Consider the following 24430-nt stretch of genomic DNA (forward strand, 5'->3'; position numbering starts at 1 on the left):
GTAGGACTCATTCAGTGTGCACCTTCGGCGAAAATGTTACTCCTTAATTTAAACAAATTTAGTACGTAATTACAAAGAACAATAAATAAATAATTGTTCTGTGCTTACCACAATCGCTTCCGGGTACTTTACTTGGTTCATCTTCAAAAGTGCGACCCTCACAATCTGTCTGTCCGTCACAATATGCATGCGCGGGAATCCAAGTCTCATCATAACAAAGAAAACCATCTGATGTTGTTTCTTCGTAAAAAGGACCACACGTAATTTATTTGATTTGTCACTACTCCCGTGCTATTCCTTGCTTAGAGCTCCTTTGTTTTAATAGTTCGTTTTATTTTGTTTAAATGACTCGCCTCCTTTCAAACTTGCTCAAATTGAAAGTCTATTTTTAGAGAGTGATAAATGAACGACTCTTTTTAGAGCCACCATTTCTATACATTCTACTTGTAATAACATTGGGCAAGGGACAGCTCACTAAGGGCATGCATTAAACTCGTAATAGGTATCCCTGAAGAAGTAAATCGCTAAAGCTGACGAAAACTTTACAGTTTAAATTGGTTGATACCCTCAATCTGTCGACTCAAACTCAAATTACCCCGCAAATAACTGAAATAACTCGTTACAAATATCGATGTATTTGGTGTATTAGGTGTTCACTTATATTCACTTGTATTCCCTTACCACAATTGACCTCATCACTTTTATCAATGCAGTCTGGTACAAGATCACAACGCTGTTTGGAGTCTATACATTGACCATTATCACACGTAAAGTTATTGTAACTACAAACGGGAAATTCTGCAAGAAAAACCCCAAAATCAATATTTTAACTACCAGCTAATACATCGGATAAATAAGATCAAATAACCATCATTAGAAATTTAAAAGATGAATTATTTTACTACGGTTTTATTTGATGATGATCGATGTAAGCACTGTATAGCCTCTGATCTGAAACACGGTCTTTTTTATTAATAAGAGATGATCAACCATTTTCACCGTCCGTGATATGGCAGCGACGTCAGTGCGTTCGCTCAAAGCGCTGGCATACATACGCACGCGTTTAAAGACGCCGCATAGATTCTCGAGCAAAACAGCTGCCTCAACGCGTTGACGTCACTGCCATATCAGGGTGAAAAGTGATATAGCATAGATCGTTTCTTGAGTGAGTTACATAGAACATATAAACCGTTTACTGTTACAATAGCACCAAGCTAATGACCCATTAACAACCTGTACGCATTTCACATTTAAAAATATTCAATGATGTCCAAACCAGAAACGAGCTTGAGCCCCTGCCAGGCCCGTGTCTGAAACTGATAATGTACAGGCTAATGAGAATCCGGATATTTTTTTAAATAACATTAATTAGAGATAAAGACCTAATTTCCTTGCTCTTACCACACTCCTCATCTGATCCATATCTACAATCGTCTACAAAATCACAGAAGTATGTGACAGGTATACATTCACCAGTCTGATCACAAGGCCACCATCCAGGTTTACATGGTTCACTCGCGTAATCGAAATTGTCAGCAACTCTTGCCTTATCTACATTATCTGTTGTGTAAAAGCATTATTTCGTTAACAAAAGACCTACATATTCAAGTAAAGTTTTTTTTAATTTGAAAATAATGAAATATTTGTAACAACCTGCTTCTGAATTTAAAACGGGTACCACCAGGTAAACAATGATGCCAAAAGCATAACCCCGTCCACACTGAGGGTGGGGGTACCTTGTCCAAAACCTGGTAAAGGTGTGCCACCAGTGGGTAAAAATCGACCCCATATTTTAAAAATAGCAAATTGAACTAAATATATAACCCATTCTTATTCGCCGTAGAAGAAGTAGTGATGTAACAGGATTACCTGCCATAGCGATGGGTTTAACCCATTCTTATTCGCCGTAGAAGTAGCGATGTAACAGGATTAATTACCACAGCGATGGATTTACACTATTTTTGAATGTATTGCCCTGCATGCATTATAAGCAGGTTGCACTCATCACATATGGCTTCACGTAATTGTCAAACCATTTTTACACTCATTTCAGCGAAAACAAACCGCCAAATGCTTCATGTTAAGAAATTGTAACTGAATATATGAATACAAAACCCACCCAAGTCCATACTTTGGCCAGATTGAGTTAAGCATGGGAAATTTTTGCTATACATAGGCCTGTCATATTCATGAAAGAACAAATCAAATTCATTCTCTGTGTCTATTGAGCATGTAAAAAATAACATGTATGAAAGAACCACCAAAGTCCAGGATTTGAGTCTTGTAACACATTGATTGAAATCCAGGATATATAAAAGTCCACTTGTGACACATTCATTGCTGGAGAGTGACTTTTATGGGTTTAATCAAGGGAAGTGTGTGGTTTATATTACATGGCAGTATGCTTATCAACATTATACATACATGTGTGCTTTATTTTGTATTATCTTACTAGTGGTAATCTGATTCCAACATTGCTGTCTTTGTATATGATTAAAAAAACAAGTCCAGCATTTAAAATGAACCCCCACGAAGTCCCTGAAATGCTAATCGTCATACCTAATACAGTTTAACCCACTAATTTGCACGTAAAACTTACCATATTGGGTGGGTTTTGAATTCATGTATTCAATTGTCAAACCATCCTTTACACTCATTCAGCAAAAACAACCCGCCAAAGGCTTCATGTAATTATTGTCAAACCACCCTTTATACTCATTTCAGCGAAAACAAACCGCCAAATGGTTGCACCCCCTCCCCTTCGTAGTCCTTGTTACAAAATATGGCTCAGTACTTCTAGGGTTAAAGACAAGGTAATAACATACTTTCACATGATGGTAGTTCTTCGTCACTGGTATCAAGACAGTCAACGATTTCGTCGCATACATAAATTGAATGAATACATTCTCCAGAGTCACATTGAAACATTCCTGCTGGACAATATGTACGTGCTGTTGATATCAAAAGCAAAATTAGTAACTATAAAATGTATATACTTGTGAAGGTTAGCTTTATTACATACATGAAAAGAAGGGGCATCTGATAACCATGATAACGGGGCTAAGTAAGTGAGTATTATAGTGATTTATATATTCATTTACTTTGTTACTCTTTTTTCAATATGTTGAAAATAGTCAATTCTATTCCTATTTAAAATATACAATTCGTCGGTCGCAACATATAGTGGCGTACGTGCAGGACAAACGCAAAATACATTTCCGAGAAAAACGCGTTTGAAGAATATGCTACTAATAACATAGTCAGTACTCCTCCAATATTATCTCTCAGTGGACCGATTACATTTGAAATTGAAGTTAAAGGAATAAACTATTAAACTGTAACTTAAATAGTTAAAAAGGAATAACTTTTACAGGATATATTTAGCTCTAAACTTATACGCCACTATGTGAAACGGAAGATTTTGGGGTTTCGGCGGATTTTTGAAGCGTAAGTCGCACGTACGCCACTATGTGAAATGGAAGATTTGGGGGTTTCAGCAGGTTTTTGAAGCGTACGTCGCATGTACGCCACTATGTGAAACGGAAGATTTGGGGTTTTCGGCTCGTGTCTGAAGCGTACGCCATATTATTGACGGATGATGTGCCTAAATGTCATCAAATCCGATTTTCGCCGTTTCACATAATGGCGGGATTGTTAACATACGTCAATTGATTAATTAACGTTATTAAATTAATTAAGTATAGTTGAGCTTTCTTACTCGGTATACTTGAAGAACTTGATATATAAAACCGTTGGGCAAAATTTTATAAAATTGACCAAAATCAACGACGAATTTCTTTCGAACTTCACGTCGTTATTTTTTTCTTTCACCCATTTGTATACTTACGGAAAGCAATGTTTTCAGTCAGTGTCGTTTCTTTCCAGTAATGCTCCATCGCTGAAAGAAAACCAAAACCGTGAGATCGTATGATTTAATTACAGTTGCGGCACCAGGAATGTTTTTCGGGGGGCATAGGGAAGTTCGGGGGGGGGCGGCGTTGGCAATATCAACAAATTTTGCACAAAATTGGCGCAAAAAGTGGAAATTTTCGTAATTTTGGGGTTTTTTTCGGGGGGCAACAGGAGGGGGCAAGAGTTCTGACTGGGGTATTGCCCCCCCATGCCACCCTCCGTGGCGCCGCCACTGTTTAATTACCTTCTTCGTGGTTGGTATAGTGGACCACAACACGTTAATGTATCGCCTAAGACCCACCTATCATCTATTCTGTAATTTGGAGTCTTCAAACTCTATCTAACTAGAGCCATTTCAGGCATAGGCGTAAATCCGGGCCGGATAAATCCCCCAATAGTTTGCTAGGAGGTGGTCCATACTATCACCCTCTTCTTTTGTCGCAAAAAGGAGCCGGATTCACTATACTTCAAGAAAAATTTCCCCCCCCCCCCCCCCTCATGTTAAAAAGAAATCTACGCCACTGATTTCAGGTGATCAAATGATAGTGGGGAAGCCATTTTTTTTACTAAAACATCCAATATCTTCTGATATAACTGGCTGATATAGTGGAATATTTTACAGATTAAACTCGATGCGTAAGCTATTTATTAAAATTAATGTTTTTCCTTTTTTTTTACTTTAGAACATTTTGATTCAGTAATACCTTTTGGAGATAATTTGGAGCACATATAGGTTGAAGATAATACTGCAGCGCAGGGTATATCATGCCAATTCTGAGTTGAATAGAGCGTTTCTAGACGAAGCAATGAACAACGACCGGCTCGTCCATTATCAGGTTGTGAATTAAAATCTCCCGCTACGCTGAATACGGAGGTAAACAGACAGAAAAGTCATTTCAAAAGGAGAAGCAATTTATCCAATAATATCTTGGTGACTTTTTTTTTTATGAAATCGCCTCTCAAATGTGATACTGATGTTATAAATTATCGTGACATGTTAATGAATTGTCAAGAAATGTCATGATTTATATTTACTCGTAAAGAGACCAATCAGAAAAGCTCATCGGTCGACCGTCAATCCATCGGTGTTTCTTTGAAGACTCATCATAAAACAAGCCTACAAAATAAAATGATTATACAAAAACGTAATAGTTAGTAATGGAAGAGTTAATACCCTAGTACTACGAAAAGGGACTGTAAGGTTTGTTATCCTGCATTAAAAAAACATGTTTACGCCCAAACGACCAAGCTAATCGAAATATCTATTCTTTGTGCTCACTTTACTGATAAAGTTGTTACTTCAGCACCTTACCCGGGGTAGGACCAACCTTCCAAAATTACCATAAATGGGGAGGGGGCTGGTGGGGACCACCATAGGTTTCTACAGGAAAATCCATTATTGTCATTTCGCCCTTCTAAATATATTCGAAGAGTAATTGATTTTTTTTACTTGGTTAATATTAGGTTGAATGGTCATTTCCTTTCATATTTTCATAGTAGTAAATCCGGTGAAATTGTTTTAGCCTTTCTCTCTCTGGGTCAGATGGCGCAGGATTGCGCTGCTGTGGTCTTCACAAGAGTACGCCATCTACTTCTATCAAAAGCCAAACGTGTTGCACCATACATTCCGTGTGATAAAACGTTCTTCACATCATTTGGCCAAGATGTTGATGGACGTCCCCTTCCACGATGGCCTTCCACGGCTCCCTGAAGAATCTGCTTCTCAACTCCACCATCCTTTCTTACAATGTGGTGTTTAGGTCTGTGCCAATCGTATTCAGAACCCAGATATTTGTGTTCTTGTCTTTCCGATATACTCCCAGCAGCCTCCGATAGCACCACATCTCAAATGCATCTTCTTCCTGTCATTCTTTGTTATTGCCCAGGATTCGCACCCGTATTTAGCAATAGAGAAGACTGTTAGTGTTACACGAAGTAACGGTACCTTGAGGTTGATTGATAAACCACGACTCTTCCAGATCTTTGACATACTCGAGTTGTTGTCCTTGCCATATAGCTAAGCTTCTTTTGATTTCAGATGTGCTATCATCTTTGTTGTCTATCATTGAACCCAGGTATCCAAATTGTTTAACCTCCTGGATCTTTTGACCATCTATCAAAAAGTTCTCTCCATTTTCATTTCTATCAATAACCATTACTTCAGTCTTCTTGGCATTTAAAAGAAGGCATTTCTCCTCACTGGCTTCTTTGATGTATTCAAAAGGGCCAGCAGTTCCTCTCTACTGCTGCATATTAGGTGGTATCATCAGCATAGCGTAGATTTGTGATATTGCTACCGCCAAATTCACCAGTAAACCCGTCCAAAGCTTCTCTCATGATGTCCTCTGAATAAATGTTAAACAGGTTTGGTGACAATATGTCTCAACCCTCTTCCAATCTTGAACCAATCAGTATCTCCATTACTTGTCCTGACTGCAGATTCCTGGTCCTCATATCATATAGTTGACTAATAAGATCAATAATGTGACCAGGGAATCTCATCCTTCTCATTGTCTTCCACAATTGGGCGTCAAAGGCCTTGCTGTAGTCAATGAAGCACATATAAAGTGGTAGTCTGTGATCTTTACACTTCTCAATTATATTCCTGGTGTTTACGATCTGGTCTCTAGTCCCTCTTCCTTCTCGAAAGCCAGTCTGCTCCTCCGAAATCTCCTGGTCTAGTTTTAGCTTCAGCCTTCTGATGATGATCTTTAGCAGAACCTTACTTGCATGACATATCAAGCTGATGGTGCGATAGTTTGAACACTCTTTTAAGATACCCTTCTTGGGGAGTGGAACAAATACAGCTCTGCACCAGTCTTTAGGCCATTCCTGCTCCTTCCAAATGCGACAGCATAAACGCCACATTATTTCAACACCTTCTTAGCCTTTACTTTCGTACAAACCCAGAATTTCCCAAGTTGGCGCGCTCACATTATCCCGTCATAAGCGATATTATGTGGGGAAAAAATCCTGCTATATATTGATCGCAGTTCGACCTTATTTAAGCTGCTCTTATTGTGAATTTTGTTCATTTTGAACAATTCCAAGTAAAACGAAGTTGGTTTACTCACGTTTTAGTGACGTTTCACCACTACACTAGTGGCTTCTTCAGACTGGCAACTCATCAAATCTGACTGCTTGCTTTTATAGGCAACAAGAAGCACCGTAGAGGGCGTGATGAGTTGGTCAAAGATGTTGTTGAGTGAGTAGGCCCCCTCGTCCTTGTTTAGAGTGTCTTGTCCTTTTCGGCGGATTCAGATGGCTTCTTTCAGCCACCTGGTGGTCTTGTCTGCTTCACGATCAATCACTTTTGAGTCCTCCCAATTGATGGAGTGATTTGTAGAGGCTACATGATCAGTGATGGCGGATTTGTGAATGTCTGTGACAGATGATTGGCGTTTTGCTCGAGTAAATGGTTTGGATTCAAATTTCTCCACCTCTTTCTGATGCTCTTTGAGTCGGATACCAAAAGGGCGACCAGTTTCACCAATGTAGGAACTTGGGCAGTCACCGCAGGGTATTTCATAAATGGCTTCCGCTTTCTGTTGAGGGAGAAGTTTATCCTTTGGATGGACGAGCATGTTGCGGATGGTACGATGCGGCTTCATGGCTGTGGAAAATCCGTGTTTTTTAAACACCCTGGACACACGCTCGGATACGCCCTCTATATAGGGAACCACAACCATGCCTTTGGTTTTTCACTATCATCTTTTCGTTTGGAAGAAAGTTTTGTCTTAGGAGTGGATCTGTCTTTTTTGACTTTATTGACCTCTATGGTGCTTCCTGTTGCCTATAAAAGCAAGCAGTCAGATGTGATGAGTTGCCAGTCTGAAGAAGCCACTAGTGTAGTGGTGAAACGTCACTAAAACGTGAGTAAACCAACTTCGTTTTACTTGGAATTGTTCAAAATGAACAAAATTCACAGTTGATATCAACATTCCTAATGAACTTGTTCAAAGAAAAAAGGCTGCTCTTATTGCTTTCGTCTACACCTAGGTTTCTTTATCATTGAGATCCCAGCAAATACAAAACTTTAACAGAAAGCGTTTATATGTCCGGTTATATAAAGCGTACTCGTTTTAAAACCATTGAAAAACTGTTTGTGAAAAGTTGATGCAAAACATTCTAACATACTGCTATTTAAGGGTTGACGAAATATTTTACAAAAAATTTTGACAGCATTGTTTAACTGTTGTCGCAGTGTTTTTCATAAACGCATTTATATCACGTTGATAATGTTTTAAAAACATCATTTTGTTTGCTGTGGTATAGGCCTGGGGTATAGGTGTTGTTATTTCTTGTAAGCAGGTGAGGCAACAATTGATTACTATATTCTAAATGTTTATACTGCAAATTCACCGTGACCTTTTCAGTCATAAACCCGCTTAGTGAAGATTAAACCGAAATATGCAGTACTAAACCATTATAGTAATCGATTGTCCAATGAATATTTCTTACCACGTGATAATATTGAGCCAATGAGCGATCGAATTGACCGCTACGGTCGACAAATCAATCGATAATGACGCTATTGACATGCACGGGCGGAGCTCCACTGACTGAGTTTTGGGGATTTTCACTGGTTTGTTATCATTTACTCATCAAGGCGCTCCACCGTTATTATAAGGACTATGCTAATAATATAAAGATTGACATGTAGAAAATAATCCATACTTGATTGACAGAAAGTACTAAATTTGTACCTATTACGGTTTGGTGATACCTCTCTTCCAAACGCGACCAAGTCAGGGCGGCCCGGTGAAGCAAAATGTGCATTGGATTAACACGGGAGTTTGGATAAGATGGTAGATTTCTTTCTCATACAAATGCATGCTCCCCCGTTATTAAAGCTTGTACCGGATTAAAAATTCAGATATTTTGCAAAAAATAAGTAATTGAAACATAGAGCAAGTACTAAAATCAGAGCTTTTATACTTTTTGATATATGACGCTAACTAGTTCACTGAAAACGAAACTTGGGGTGACTAACTAAGGAAAAGTTAGTTAAAACAATGTCAAGTACGACTAACCTGTAACTAATACGGCTGGACTGGACTAAACTATATGTTAGTAGGTCAGGATACACTAGGGACTTAACTATCAAAATACTAGTTCAACCTTGACCTACTAATATAATAAATTAGTTCAACTAGACCTACTAGAGCTTACTAGGGACTCTACTAATATATTGGGGTGTTCTACTAATGGGCTCTACTATCAAAAACGATGTCAAGTACGACTATTTTTTTTAATAGGGCATTCTGTACTAATGTTCGACTAGTTCAGCTGACTGAACTAGTCTGTGGAACTAGCCCAATTCTAGCCCGGTAGAAGTGGTCGAAGATATGGAAACTTACGTTTTATTGACCTTTTTTCCCAACCTTGTATTTTTTTAATAACTTACAAACATTTTTAGCATGGTTAGAATTTGAAAAACAGATTTGGCCCCGTTTTTTGAGCCCTGTTTTCTACTACACACGGCATGATGAAGGTTTCCACGAATTCGGCAGCCATGGCAGCCTCAACCATGCATGCACAAACCCACGGTCCATGATCATGACATTTGTGTTCCGATTTACAATCTCATTTCAAATTCTAACGGTTTGTAAGTTATTCAAAAACAAGCTTGGGAAAAATGTCAATAAAACATACCTTTCCATTTCTTCGACCATTTCTAACGGGCTAGAATCGGGGCTAAAATGTCCATCTCAAGACGCTAGATGTGCTATGTCTACAGCTGCATGTGTGAAATGTCGTCTAAGCTAGTAGAGACTAGCTCTACTAGCTTAATTTGTCATAAGAGTCATGTCATGTGATCAAAAGGGCGGTAAATTCAACTTTAGTACAACCCTTGGTACGGTCCACAACCATGATTCGTTCTACCAATTCGTAAAGCCAGAAAAGTTAGTTGGACCAACTTTTGCGGTGCAACTAATTTTCACTTATTAGTAAAGTACCATAATTTGGCATAGTTCTGCATGTCCGTACTAACAATTTCCCTCACTGCATGCTGTACTAGCCAAGCATGTATAGATGGACGTTTAGTCCGACATTAAAAACTAGTTTACCAGGGGAAACTAGTGGCCCTACTAAACAAAGCTTAGTTCAGCTTACATAATACGAGTTTTTGTTTTCAGTGTTCATCTCCTAAACCCACAGCACAGCGTTACCAGTACGGGTCAATTACCTATGTGAGTGCCCCTGTGTTGTGTGCATACATGTAGTTAACAATAACTGCATGATGATACAGTGAAAATTTCAGAAAAATGTAATTTTAAAGAAATTTACTTTTTAATAATGGAGGTTACAGCGCCCTCAACGGGCATACAAATGTCCAGCCCAGACCGAGTTCAATCGGTATTAAATAAACATAATTAGAGGATCCTCTGATTTATCTTAAAAACCTATTCAGTGATCCCAGCGAAAGTGTAAAAAATTGTTTGTAAATTGTCTAAAAGTGAAGGATAAGTCATTAAAATTGTCATTAGGTATATTTTAAATGAAACAATTGGCAAAAAGCAAGGAAAACAATATTGATAAAGTTGAAGCTGAATTCAATTATATGTAGTTAATTTCTATACTTAAAAGTAGAGAAATAATTACAGATTCATGTAAAATGTCTTATTTTGTCTTTAATACTCGGATTTTGGCGTAACCGGTTAACCCCGGGTTTAACAACTAGCATGCTATGTTAGCACATCTATGACGCTAACCGAGGTGCCACCATAATGAATCTTGCTGATTTTTACGATCATCCGGACGAGCAAGTTATTGAATAATGTTTGTGAGTTCCTTTAAAAATAATCCCCTCGTCCTTTGTAAGTATTCTTGTTTCTACTCTCTTTTCTTCCAGAACCAGTAAAGTAATGTTTTCTAGATTACAATTATTAATAACTTTTTACCTATGTACATTCTAGCCCATTTAACTGGTTGATGTCGAAGTAACATTTCAAATAGGAATTCACTGTCGTGTATATCTCTTAGGCTCGCCAGATGTCCACCTTTTTCTTTGCAACTGTTTTCTGCGGCTATCCATTTGATATTTTTTATCTTCTTCTCTAAGCCAGTAGCAATTCAGTTGAAAATATACCCAGCCTTCATCGCATCTATCTAAAATGAGTAAAAAAGATTGTGAGTGTCCCAGTAGGTCAATGTTTACGAAATGAGTGAAACCATTGACGTAGTACATACGTTTAACTCAACTTCTGAGCCCCAGATTAGTCTTCAAGAACGTCTAGACCTTAAAACTATGATTTACTCTCTCTGAGGTGTACAAGAGAGGCCGGTGAATTTCAGCTAGACGGCGTTCACTGGACTTGCGACCAGAGGACTTTTAATGCGCCATATAGTATTATATAGGAAGGCCAGTCACGGTTTCAGTAATTAGAGGTCTATGGTTTACGCCCTAGTCACTAGACGTTTAGGTCCGTATGCACAAAACGAGATTAAAATGGACCCGGTCTAACTTTAGACCTGATCTAACTATGCATTATTAGTCCTGTGGAGAAGGAACTATTTGGTATTTGCATACCTTATTCTAATTATTTAGATCCTGTTGCATGTAACTTAATATTATATGGCTGCAGTTTAACTTCTGGACTTTGCTAGGAGTAAGGACAAGAAAAGAGTAAAACGATCAAACCAAATCTAACCTCTATACTTAGACCAGGTCTAACGTTAGACCTGGTCTAACTTGTTTGAAATTATTGGACTTGTGTCATCTCGCGAGGGCTGATTAAGAGCTATAATGCTTCATGATACGTCCATGTAAAATACACTCGCCAGTCTTGTGATTTTGTATCATATATTGTATCTGTAGCGTGACAGTGATTGTTTTATATAAAAGAGACAAACAACGATCATAGATCATAGCAATCATAAATAGACTAAATAATTTCTTGTGTTCCGCAAGGGTACATCCGCAGACCATAAGTGGTTTCGTTGAAATTGTATCATGTAACACCCGTATTGCATCATAATCAATAACACATAATCTCGCAGGGCCTATCTACCAGTTTAAAGGACCAAATTAATGGTTTTTGTGTCAATAAAACAAATAAAATATTACATTAAGAAGGTGGCCTGAATGCTTCACCCTAGTAGGGCGTAAGAAGATGAGAGACAAAAATATTAGATATGCGAGGATCGCAAAAAATGGATTCCGACCCGAGAGAATAATGATTAAAGCTCGAGTAAACTGACATAATTAATTGAGAGAAGGAAACAAATATCTTGAGTGCGATGGTTCGAATCCCATCGGTTCCGATTTGTTAAACAAATAAAGCAATACACTAATACAATCACTACTCACCATCATGAGTTGAAATATTGAAGTGAATACTAGTGCGAAATTGAATCGACTTATATTCAGCCTTAAATCCTCTTCCAGGTGTAACGCTACCGCTTCGAAACACAACAAACAGCTCATTAAAGGGACTCAAAATCGGGTCTAAAGTAGGTAATCGTCGATGGCAAAAATACTGCTTTCTATCTCCAATGTCCCCGGCTATTCCTGCGACAATTGTGTCGTAAAACCCTAGATATGCGTAGTAGCATTCAGATCCAGCTGTCTCTGATGGAACATCAAAATCCAATATTTGAAAAGATATATACGTGTTTGGGTCAGTGATGATCTGCCAGGTCCAAACCGCATCCTTTAGATATGGTTTTGGATATCCGGGTGAAGAGACTGTCCCCTTTTCCATGCGACATCTTCGGTCATTTGGAGTCGTCGGATTGGGACTGCTACATTCAGGATATTCTGTTAAATAACAAATATCAGATTAAAGGAAAAAACATTCTTAATCTCATTGAGATAGCTTTGCTTTATAGATGTGTTGTATGATCCGTGGCATACAAACGCGGATTTTTTTTAAATGTTCTGAAACATAACAGGAAACGAAAGTGCCCATACCGTTATAAATATCATGTTTTATGGCAAACAATGAGGGCAGTAACTCACCTTACCAAACGATGCCCCTAACTCAAACCTTTTAACCAGCAACATGTTAACCATCGATTGCCTCTAGGACAGGACACATGTAAACGGAGTGACAAACCAGCTATCAATAGACTCCAGGCTCCCCAATGTCATTTCATTATGTCAACTCATTCCCCAACTGATTAAATACTGCCCCCCTGACTATATGAAAAGCTGGATTTCCTATTATATCAGTAACATATAAGAGCTCTAAGCTTTTTAAAGAGACTGTAAGTTTTCATTGAGACGCGTGCCAATTTTTTCCAGTTTTAGAATTTTACTTATGTAATAACTAACCCCTGTAATATTAAAATGAGCTAGACACTTAATTTTTATGTCAAGCTAGAGACAAATATTAATTCTTTATCCCTGAGCATAAGGAATTATAATATGTGCAAATCTCAAAAACCTTCAGCTTTCTTCATGATGTCGATATATCTGAAAAGACACCGATTTACAGGTATTTCCACGATGTTCAATGGATTTTAGAAAATGTTGCATATTTATTTGGTCCTCGACGAATCCCTGAAAGTGTCCATGGGCCACGTGTCAGCCCATAAAATAATGGCTGTATTATATTATACATATCCACCTTGACCTAAATTCAAGAATACGAGCAATATATAAAAGTAATTTGATAATGTTCCATTCTACAACATTTTCTATTTAATGTTGCCCAAGGCGCAAGTAGCTGAAATATTAATTTGAAATTATTAATATTGTAATGACAAAATGGACGGTATAAAACAATATGAAACGCGTGTTACGCAATATTGTGATCCTCTAGCATATTCTTATAACCTGTCCTGGTTTATTCCATTAAGGCAATATGTTGCCTTTCGTTGTTGTTTTTTCTATTTATTTGGCCATCGCCATATACAGACAGATTTGATCCAGGTATCGGGAACAATACCATGAAGGCAAAGACGTCGGGAACAAGGCAAAGACCAGTAGTGTAGCCAGTGGGGTGGCAGGGGGCAGAAATGAAAGAAAAAAGTGAGCATCTGAAGTGAAAATGAAAGAAAAATCTGGAGAGCAAAGGAGAAGAAAAGGGGCAAGGAGCCCCCTTTCCACCAAATTTCACCCCGATCATCTTATTGGGAAGCTCGAGGACATCTTGAAGTCTCTCTGAAGAAACAAAACCGGTATAGGGTCTCTGAAAAAACAAAACCGGTATAGGGGCCTATGTATTGTATGATGCAAGTGCAATTGTTTTTTCGTCTGTGCCCCCGAAATTGTATTTTGCCCCCTCTGACCAAGAAAGCTGACTACGCCCCTGGCAAAGACAATGAAATATAAAAACGAATGCAGTATGCAAACCATGGAAATGTACTTACACTGCAAAAATACAACAACAACAAAAACAATCAAAACCACAGGGATAAGTACCAGACAAAGATTAACAAAAATACCACCGTTTCAAGCAGATATACTGCCCTTCCTCAGGGACAAACAACAATACCATGAAGGCAAAGACGTCGGGAACAAGGCAAAGACAATGAAAGATAAAAACGAATGCAGTATGCGAACCATGGAAAGGTATTTACACTGCAAAAATACAAAAAAACAATCAAAACCACAGGGATAACTAAGTACCAGACAAAAGTTTAAAAAATACCACCGTTTCAAGCAGATATACTGCCCTTCCTCAGGGACAAACAACAATAATATATAATTGAACTTTATAGGTAGCTTGCAAAAATATCATAACAATAGGGTAAAGAAAGTAGCGTATCTACAGAAGAGAGCTAATTTGCTACTGTAAATAAGAATGCCCAATCCCATGACACCTTCAAACGTAAGAAGTTGCATGATTGCATCTTATGCTTAATGTCATCAAATTCGATGCGTTTTAAATTGTCCGTGTAGTATAAGTTCAATTTAATTATGATACTTGTTAGTTACGTCATCAATGTGCCAACACAAGTGCACCCTTCTTTTTAGTCCTTTGTCTTGCACTTCTTCCTTGTCTCGTCTTCTTCGTTTGTAACTTGTCCCATAGCCTCCTCACTTTAAGGGTCGGCGGTGGCCAATAGTTGTTTTGCGCTTTGTTCCAGTTGGGTTGTTTTTTTATTCATTATTGTATTTTGTTCAAAGCATGGTGAAATAAATGAAGTATTTAATTTGTTTGAATTAAACTTACCACATCCCTGCTCATCTAAGAAATTAAAGCAATCATCTATACTATTACAAATAGCAGATGAATAGATCACCACACCGTTTCCGCAATCGAATGTTTCGTCGATGTTAATAATATGATCTGAAATATGAATTCATGGAAAGCAAAAAAAAAGGCTTACATATTTCAGAACGTCTTATCTTAAGAAGACAGTATACGCTGGCGAAGTTACGTAATAAATCGGATTAACTACCATAGCAATAGGTGCAAACAATTTTGAATATATTGCGCAGCACTACAAGCAGATTGCAATCATCACCTAAGTACGAGGGGCAGTCAGTATGTTTTAAGAGTTGACTCGTGACGTCATATGTGGATTGTTTTCATGGCATTTCTAAATGATTACATAAACACTGTACCTTTGTCTTTCAAACAACACATGTAAAAATTATATCATACACATGATTACGTAACAGCATTAGCATAAAATCAATATACTAGGGACACTGCCAAATCACGCAAAAAGGCGGGCCTTTTAAATTACAGAAAAAACACGTGTTTACAATGTCCAAAAACAGCAGAAGTACAAGGTGCATATGGCTAGTGTTGTGCGGGCATAAACACTAGGTCCTCCGTCTGCATTTGGTAAAATATGAGACTTGCCATTTAACTTTGGTGGAAATTGGACGTATGGAAACTTCAACAACTTTAGGGCTTGAATGGAAGCAAAATTATTCTGCAAAAATGGCGAAAATGAAAAAGCAGTTATTACAAATGACATTAATTATCTCCAAAATGAAACAGACTAAAATATAATGACTGGTCACGTGTGAGAGCTGGTACTCAGTGCGATGATAACTGGTGCAAATGAAACAAAAATCTGCGCATGCGCAGGTGGGATGACCGATACAACATGGTGGAAATGCACGAAAATGGCAAAATTCCATGTAAATAGGGCCTAAAATATTACAAAATGCTATGAAAATTGTAATTTAAATATTCATATGAATTTTTATGAATGATCTCAACCTGAAATGAACAGAAAAGTTTTAAAAATAAATTTCTCATTCAAACGATGGCCACTACTTTTTGTATAAATGTAACAATGGTACAATTTTCTAGGGAGACTCCCGTTTAAGAGAGATTTTCTGAGAAATACAGATGAAATGGGAAAAAGGCGGAAGATGGGGGTCAGCAAATTTCAACCATATTTTGGCAATTTAGTAAGTTTGGATAAGTGTTCACAGTAATCAGGTTTAAAAAATCTGGTATGCCCCCTCCTAGGAAATATGGGACCCCCTAAAATATGCCCCTAACACATTATTTCCCTGACTTGTAAAATACCGTTTTATACCATTTTTGAGCAATATTTTGGTGCCTAAGATGACCATTAATGAAAATAAATTTTTGTACACAAAATCTTTCATCCTTCGTCTTCTTGAAAAAATATAAAGCAACAAATATTTATATTGGGATGTTCCATTTATTTACAGGGGAGGGGGCCCATATTTCACATTTTACAACTTTTGAAAAAAACTGAAATATCCCTCTACTTTGTGACGTCATTGTAAGAGTTCCCCAATCTTTTTCAAATTGTTCATTACAGGAGAGAAGCTCTGTACTTAGGTTATTCATATAATGCAATAAAAATCATGGAGACTTCTTTACTTTTCAGAAAACACAAACATGTATTTCCCCAATATATGGCATTGGTATAATGATGCTGTATATTACACCAACATCAAACGTATGATCTTTTCACTGTATCAGTCCCTTATCTTGAGTCAATAGTCAGTTATTGCTTTGAAGAGGTGATCACCACATTTAAGAATACAAACCAAGTATATGGGTGCTTCTCTTTTACAGCACATTGGTAAAATCGCCAGTAAATAATGCTCCATGAACTCCCAAACGCGTATTTCCCTGACTTGTAAAATGCGGTTTTATACCATTTTTGAACAATATTTTTGCACCTAAGACGAGCATTTATGAAAATAAATTTTTGTACACAAAATCTTTCATCCTTCGTCTTCTTGAAAAAATATAAAACAACAAATATTTATATCGGGATGTTCCATTTATTTACAGGGGAGGGGGCCATATTTCACATTTTACAACTTTTGAAAAAAGAAGTGAAATATCCCTCTACTTTGTGACGTCATTGTAAGAGTTCCCCGATTTTTTTCATATTGTTCATTACAGGAGAGAAGCTCTGTACATAGGTAATTTATATCATGCAATGAAAATTATGGAGACTTCTTTTACTTTTCAGAAAACACAAACATATATTTTCCCCATAAACCGGTATGGCATAATGATGCTGTATATTACACCAACATCAAACGTATGATCTTTTCACTGTTGATCAGTCCCTTATCTCGAGTCAGTTATCTTGAGTCAGTTATTGCTTTGATGAGTTGAACACCACATTTAAGAATACAAACCAAGAAGGCATACATGGTTCCAATATCTGTGATGGGTGCTTCTTTGTTACAGCATATTGGTAAAATCACCAGTAAATAATGCTCCATGAACATATAGGCTTATAATATAGATGTTAGCGTTATCACGATTATTATGATGATCACAAGCTCCTATTCTGACTTTTAATCATTTTACATGTATCAGCACTTTGGGTATAGGAACTAGGCCTACAAAGGGCCTATGCAACAAAAGTTAAGTACAAAATCCTATTAACCTTGGGAGGGAGTGGGGTAAATCATAATACTAGTAGTGGGCTTTAATTGGTCATGTTTTGTTTGTTAAAAATGAAACATGTAGATAAATTGTTTGCTCTTTGTTTTACATTTTATATTTTGGTTTATTCTATATTTTTGATATACAGTGTAAGCTATTCGGATAATTCAAAGGGAAGGCAGTTTCCATGGCAACAGCCATTTATACTCATTCAGTCATTTTAAAGCGAATTTCCCACATAACATTTGGTAAATTTTCTTGTAAAATTTTCCAAAAAATTGCCCTTTGGTATAAATGGCTGTTGCCACGGAAACTGGAAACTGCCACAGGCGCAGGCATAATCTGCTGCTCGATAGTGACCTGGATATCATGAGTGCCATGTGGTCATGGTGGTCCCTGCCAAATTTCATCTCCGGTACCAGCGCGCATCAGGTGATCCACTCGGAAGGTTCCATCCACATTATCATCAAGATAAAACCCACTATGCCATCTTTTGTTGCCTCCCTTATTCCAGATGACAGCAACAATATTTTTCTGTGGCCTATGACCTCTTGAAATTCATAAGTACTCTTTAGGCATAAAATGCATGTTTTTAGTAATTTGGGGAATTTTGGCCAAAAATTGACCCATTTTCATATTACTTACATTACAAAAGTTTGTATTACACTTTATGTTATTGATATACATGGATTCTTTATTTTTAGGCTACATAATATTAGGAGAATTCAAAGAGAAGACACCCGGGAGAAGACAGTTTCCATGGCAACAGCCATTTATACTAATTTTTAATTCCCCAGTGAATTCAGCAAATGTCCCGGTAAATAAAACATGCTATTTTATTAATCACTCAAATGGATTGGATATGAATATGAAATTATTTAATTTTTAAAGAAAGGTTGACCTCCAAATTACTGCGAACGGAGCCAGTTTTGATAATAGTTTTGGTATAGAAATAGTAGCGTCACTTTTCAACAGTTTCAATAAAAAATCTGATTCTGTAAAGATAGCCATGAAATTAAAGCTAATTTTAAATTTGCGATATAATACACATTTTATGGCAAATTATTAAAAAATTTATATATTTTTTACAATTTAACAGTCCTCAAAGTAAATTATATAAATATGATGATATGTACTTAAGGTGGTACTACACCTCTTGATAAATTTGTGACAATTTTTTTTTCTCAAAAACTAATAAAACACTGGTAATAAAAGTTATGTATATTATAGGGGCAAGGAATCCAGTTACTACACTGGAATTTCAGTGACTCAAGATAAGTAGTTATTGATTTATTGATCAAATATTGGTTTTCCCTCATTTTTGACTGTAACTCCACAACTGTTGTCTGTACTGAAATAAAATTTTCAGTGCAGTAGTTGTACTCCTTGCCCCTATAATTATATTATCTTACTTGTCACCAATGCGCTATAATCTGTGAGAAAAATGCAAAAATAGGCACAAAATTGGCCAGGGGTGTTAAATGAAAATGTATTCTTTATTTAATACAACTAGAAAGGATGTAAAAATTGAAAAATATTGCCACGCATGGTAGAAAATGCCACTTAAAAATGTTGATTTTTACATGCTTTGCAATATGATGGAGCATGGAGAGAGAGAGAGAGAGAGAGAGAGAGAGAGAGAGAGGAGAGAGAGAGAGAGAGGAGAGAGAGAGAGAGAGCACTCATAGGAACCTCAATACAAATCCCAAAATCAATTGATTTGAATGTCAGCAGCATGATTGGTATTTCAAAAATTAGGAATCATAGACAGATAAGCATTTTTATGTTTATGATAATAACACCCCTACTTGATGAATGTATCATTCCAATATTACTATTGTCTTTGTTGTTCACTACATGTGATAGAAAATAATTGTAGGCTATATCTACCTTGGAAGAAAGAGATAAGATTCATTTGAGGATGCATATAAGCATGATGCAATTTTTAAATCAAAACAGAGGGAATTTTAGTACTGACACGGGGTATTGACACCCAACAAATAATGGAATAGTCCTTTTCTAAGCATTTCTACAGCAAAATTTAGGCCCCAAACTTATTATGCAACAGTATTGTTGATGTTGTTTACTTCTAATATGCTCACTTTTTATCCAATTTCTTTTCAAACATGGAAAATCACCGAACATGAGTTTATAGCTTAGAAATGTCGCGGTTGCATTTTCTGAAAAAGGGCATGAAATAAGATGTGCTCATTTTAAAACAGAAAAAGTCTCCATGATTTTTATTTGCTCAATTGTTTGGGCTATATTTACTTTATCCAACATATCAATAACTTTTACAAAAATATTGGGGAACTCTCACAATCATCTTGTAAACTTGGCTTCAAAATTGGGATTTTTAACATTTATAAAATTGCTGAAAAGGTCATTACACCCCTCTCTGAAAATGGAACAATCCAAACTTTTTCTAAAGAATTTGTAATTGCTTTGTCGAGACAAAATGTGCATAATTACTGTGAAGTATAAATAAATTGTCTGCAAATTGGTGTTATTACGTGGCTCTAGTCGAAAGTTAGCGCATATTTCGAAGTTTTTGTGTCTGAGAAGACAATCATAGGGGTTCATTTTGAGGGGGGTCCAGTATCTCCCAGTGGGGGGTCCTCGATTTTTTTTTTATACCTCCACTGTAAATACTCATGGACACATGTTTGATTGACAAAATATGAACAAAATTTGCTGACCCCCATCTTCCACCTACCATCTGAGTCTATCGGATAAACTCTCTTAAATGTTTGGAGATTAGTCAACAGAACTGGCCAAAAAAATTTAAATTTCCACGTTTGCTATTTTTGCCTTGTTTTTGTCAAAAATAAGACAGATGTGACCACGCATTTTAAATAAACTTAAACCTTTACAGCCCAACAAAAATGGTTTAATGAACTGGTAGTTTGTGTTCTATTACTGTTCCAAAAGGCAGCATTCTCCATTCTATTTAATTCCCGAGAAAATATAGAAAATACAACAATTCCTCATTTCAGCCTCTTATTTCCCTTAACAAAAACGCCTCAATTTCACCAGGTGACTCTAGACCATTGATTTTATGCTAATGCTGTTACGTAATCGTGTGTGTGATAGAATTTTTACATGTGTTGTTTGAAAGACAAAGGTACAGTGTTTATGTAATCATTGAGAAATGCCATGAAAACGATCCACAAATGACGCCACGAGTCAACTCTTAAAACATACTGACTGCCCCTCGTATGTCTGCAATCATAAAGTCTGACAAAAAGTAACGCAGCTGTTATAAATACGACTATAGCTTCAGAACTAATAATTGTTTCCACAATATTTCTACATAGAAAGAAGTATAATTTATTTACGCGCATTTTGATACCCCATTTGTCAAATGTTGTTCAATATTAGAACACAGTAGTGCCTTTAAAGAAAAATACCCGAATTCAAAAGTTTTTACAGCGATCAATGGTTATTACACGTAAAACCCTCCATTTATCTTCGCGCCGACTTCTAATCAATACAAATAGCTGCAACTTTTTAAATTCGGGTATTTGTCTTTAAAAACACTGCTGTGTTGTTAATATTGAATAAAATTGGACAATGATGGGGTATCACAATGTGCGTAAATAAATCATCCTTTTTTCTATGTTGAAATATTGTGAACAAAATTATTAGTTCTGACGTTATAGGCGTATTTAGAACAGCTGCGTTACTTTTTGTGTAGTCTTTAGTTTGAATACAATGCCGGTCTTTTCAAAATACTAATCTTACATGTGCAAGTGATCAGCATGATATGGTTCAATGCAGAGGTACCACGTAAACGTACCAGTGCAGTGCGGTATATTCAAAAATTGTTTGAACCTATTGCTACAGTTTGCTATGGTAGTTAATCCGATTATTACATAACTTCGCCAGCGTATTCAATCCAAGATATCCGGACTAGTCTCGGTCTACCCATTCGAGTCAGGTACTGTCAATCTCATTGTGGGGGAAACTTGGATGGGAGCATATTACCCCGTCAGGACCCGACCCTACCCCAGACCCGTAATGCGCGGGGGGGGGGAATTCCACTGAACGATTGACATTTTGTGAACACATTTAACCCTGGAACTGCTGAGCCATATTTTGTAACACGGACTACGAAGAATTATAAACATCATATACCATTTTAAGTACCTCATATTCCTATCATCTGATTAGTTAAAAGTGAGTGGGAGCATTGTTTTAACTATGCCCTGTATTTGACAGAATTCATCAAAATGAACTATGCCCGGTCATGGAAATGAACTATTGACGGGTGTGTGTCCCGACCAAACTCTACGCAATCGCAATATCCACGTACATTCATTTAACGAGCGTATTGGGTGTTGACATTCAGTCCGTGTTAGAGATTGATATTACTTCCGGGGCAATTTTTGTAACCCGCCGACAACAACATTGCATTGGTACTGGAACCAAAACACGGAAAGTTATCAGGAGTAAATAAGAAGAAACGTTACGATTACAACCTTATCAGTTGGTTGATTTTGTCATAAGACCAACTGAAAGTTTCAAAATCGGTTTTACTTTCATTTGGATAATGATGGCGCAAACTGTCACATTCACTTGAAATGAAAATATAAGGTATTATTCGGTATATAAAACAAATAAACAGAATTTAAAACCTTATCAGTTGGTTGATTTTGTCATAAGACCAACTGAAAGTTTCAAAATCGGTTTTACTTTCATTCGGATAATGATGGCGCAAAATTTCCCATTCACTTTGAATGTGTTAATCGTTTCATGATGTTTTTTGGTCCAAAATTTCAAGAATTTTTATCTCACAAACCGAAATTGTCAGGACGCTAAAAATTTGGCTATAGTATCTTAAGGTAACAGGCTATCAACATATTTTTTTACAAAACAAATTCATGACCCACTTGTATCACTCCCTGGTACACTCTTAGCGACAATGACTGAAGATAGTAAAGCAGCGGTTGAATAACCGCTGTAAATATTGTTTAATTGTTAAATTTAGTTGGACTAAAAATTATACGTACACAACTATTTCTCTATTCTTAGAGTACACTACCAAATTTGAACATGTATTAAACGTTAATTCTTACCTAATTCTTAACCATGGCGGATAAAGATTAAATAATTAAACATTAAACTAAATTATTTCGTGCCATACATTTAGCTAAATTTTGTAGTGGTAATGGACTTGTAGAAAATAAACCTTAGCTGGGACGAAAAAACAAACAAACAAATCTGATTCTCAGAAACGCCTTTGCTTTGCTACACAATATTTCTTACGGGGCCGGGTGGGGATATTTTGAATAATACTCTAATCGGTTTTGACATGCATGCAAGCAAGCATCAAAACAAATAAGGTTCATAGTTTTCAGAAAATGGCATTTATTAAACTTATTAAACTGAGCTCACCTTGCCCAGTCATTACACTCATCTCCACGCCCGTCTTTCCTCGTATTATGGGCCCTTGGGTGGTATCCACAAACGAAATATCGTCAGCTATGTTTGTTGAATTTGAATTCTGGTCTGTTCCAATCTCATCATTATAATGTGTGTTTATCTGAATCTGTACCGTATCTGAAGTGAGGTACAGTGCATATATCCGTTGATCCCACCTAATGTGTAACATATCTGTCCATTCAAATAGTCCTTTGGAACCAAGCTGCACACTATCGGTCTGGCTAATCAAGTTAAATTCTTGAAACGAAATGATCAAGTCGGTGTTGTTTTCTGATTTGATGTCCCAAGTGCAGTTCAAGTTTTGCGGATACGGATACGGATAATTTGCAGATGTTATGGCTACGCTGTCATTATTGACGAGTGTCATCATGAATGATCGGTACAGGGATGTGCAAACGGGGTTGTTCAAATTATCTTAAGTTGGAAAAGAGCAGAGAACATTATGTTAGATGTGCTTCTAACTGATATTAAAAAACTTCCCGCCTTCTTTCAACCAAATCGAGACCTCATTTAATCAAAAAGTATCACAGTATCATACCTCAAGTTGTAAAACTGCCAATGTTTGAACAAGGAAAATGAGTCGGATGTAGGGAATATTGATTTTGAGATATATAAACAAGTCAATTATAGTATCCAACGTTCTTTAGGCCTATATTTGATTTTTCTGAGGAACTCTAAAATGTGCATGACAGTAAGTCTAATATGATGGGGTTTTCGACATCAGACTCATTTTGCTTGATTGCATCACAAGTTTGACAACCAAATGACTCAGGAAAAAGTTGCCGCCTAGGAATTACACAAGGCCACACAAGGTCAATTATTTAACGCATTGTTAACCCGCATGGGTCATACTCGTGCGCTGCCTCTGGCCTTACCTTAATGCACAGATTCAGGGCATATCTATTGCAAAAACAAGTTTAACTCTATTCGAAGAGAATAATTATTACATTACAAGTTGACACTCGTTGCAATTTTTTTTTATTCGTATTTCTCCTGAAATTAAGTAATTATTTCTCCAGAAATTGTGTTGGTAAAATGCGGGGTCGTACGGTCCTTCCCCCGTTCGAAGCGAAATTGATTTCCAATACAGTAAATGGAGAGTAGTCTCCTCCGTAGCAAGTTTGGTTTATACGCGTGACCAAGTTGGCTGTGTAGGACACTATTATGTTCACGAGCAGTTACATAAACATTAGCTCTAGGAGAGCTCTTTTGATGGACAACAAAGGTTAGTTCCCGTGCCATAGAAATTGGCTATTTGCATAATAAATACAAAA

The 24430-nt window shown here is 36.9% G+C and overlaps 1 protein-coding gene across 1 annotated transcript; it reads right to left on the minus strand.

The window, feature by feature from the left end:
- Positions 1 to 12218: 12218 nt before the first annotated feature.
- Positions 12219 to 23523, minus strand: LOC140157689 (bone morphogenetic protein 1-like). Its single transcript, XM_072180929.1, has 3 exons — positions 23109 to 23523; positions 15039 to 15155; positions 12219 to 12676 (listed from the first exon to the last, which is right to left on the minus strand). Exons 1-3 carry the CDS (start codon positions 23521 to 23523, stop codon positions 12219 to 12221), a joined length of 990 nt encoding a protein of 329 aa, XP_072037030.1.
- Positions 23524 to 24430: the final 907 nt, after the last annotated feature.

The sequence above is a fragment of the Amphiura filiformis genome, chromosome 7 (genome assembly GCF_039555335.1).
Source record: "Amphiura filiformis chromosome 7, Afil_fr2py, whole genome shotgun sequence".
Lineage (NCBI taxonomy): Eukaryota > Metazoa > Echinodermata > Ophiuroidea > Amphilepidida > Amphiuridae > Amphiura > Amphiura filiformis.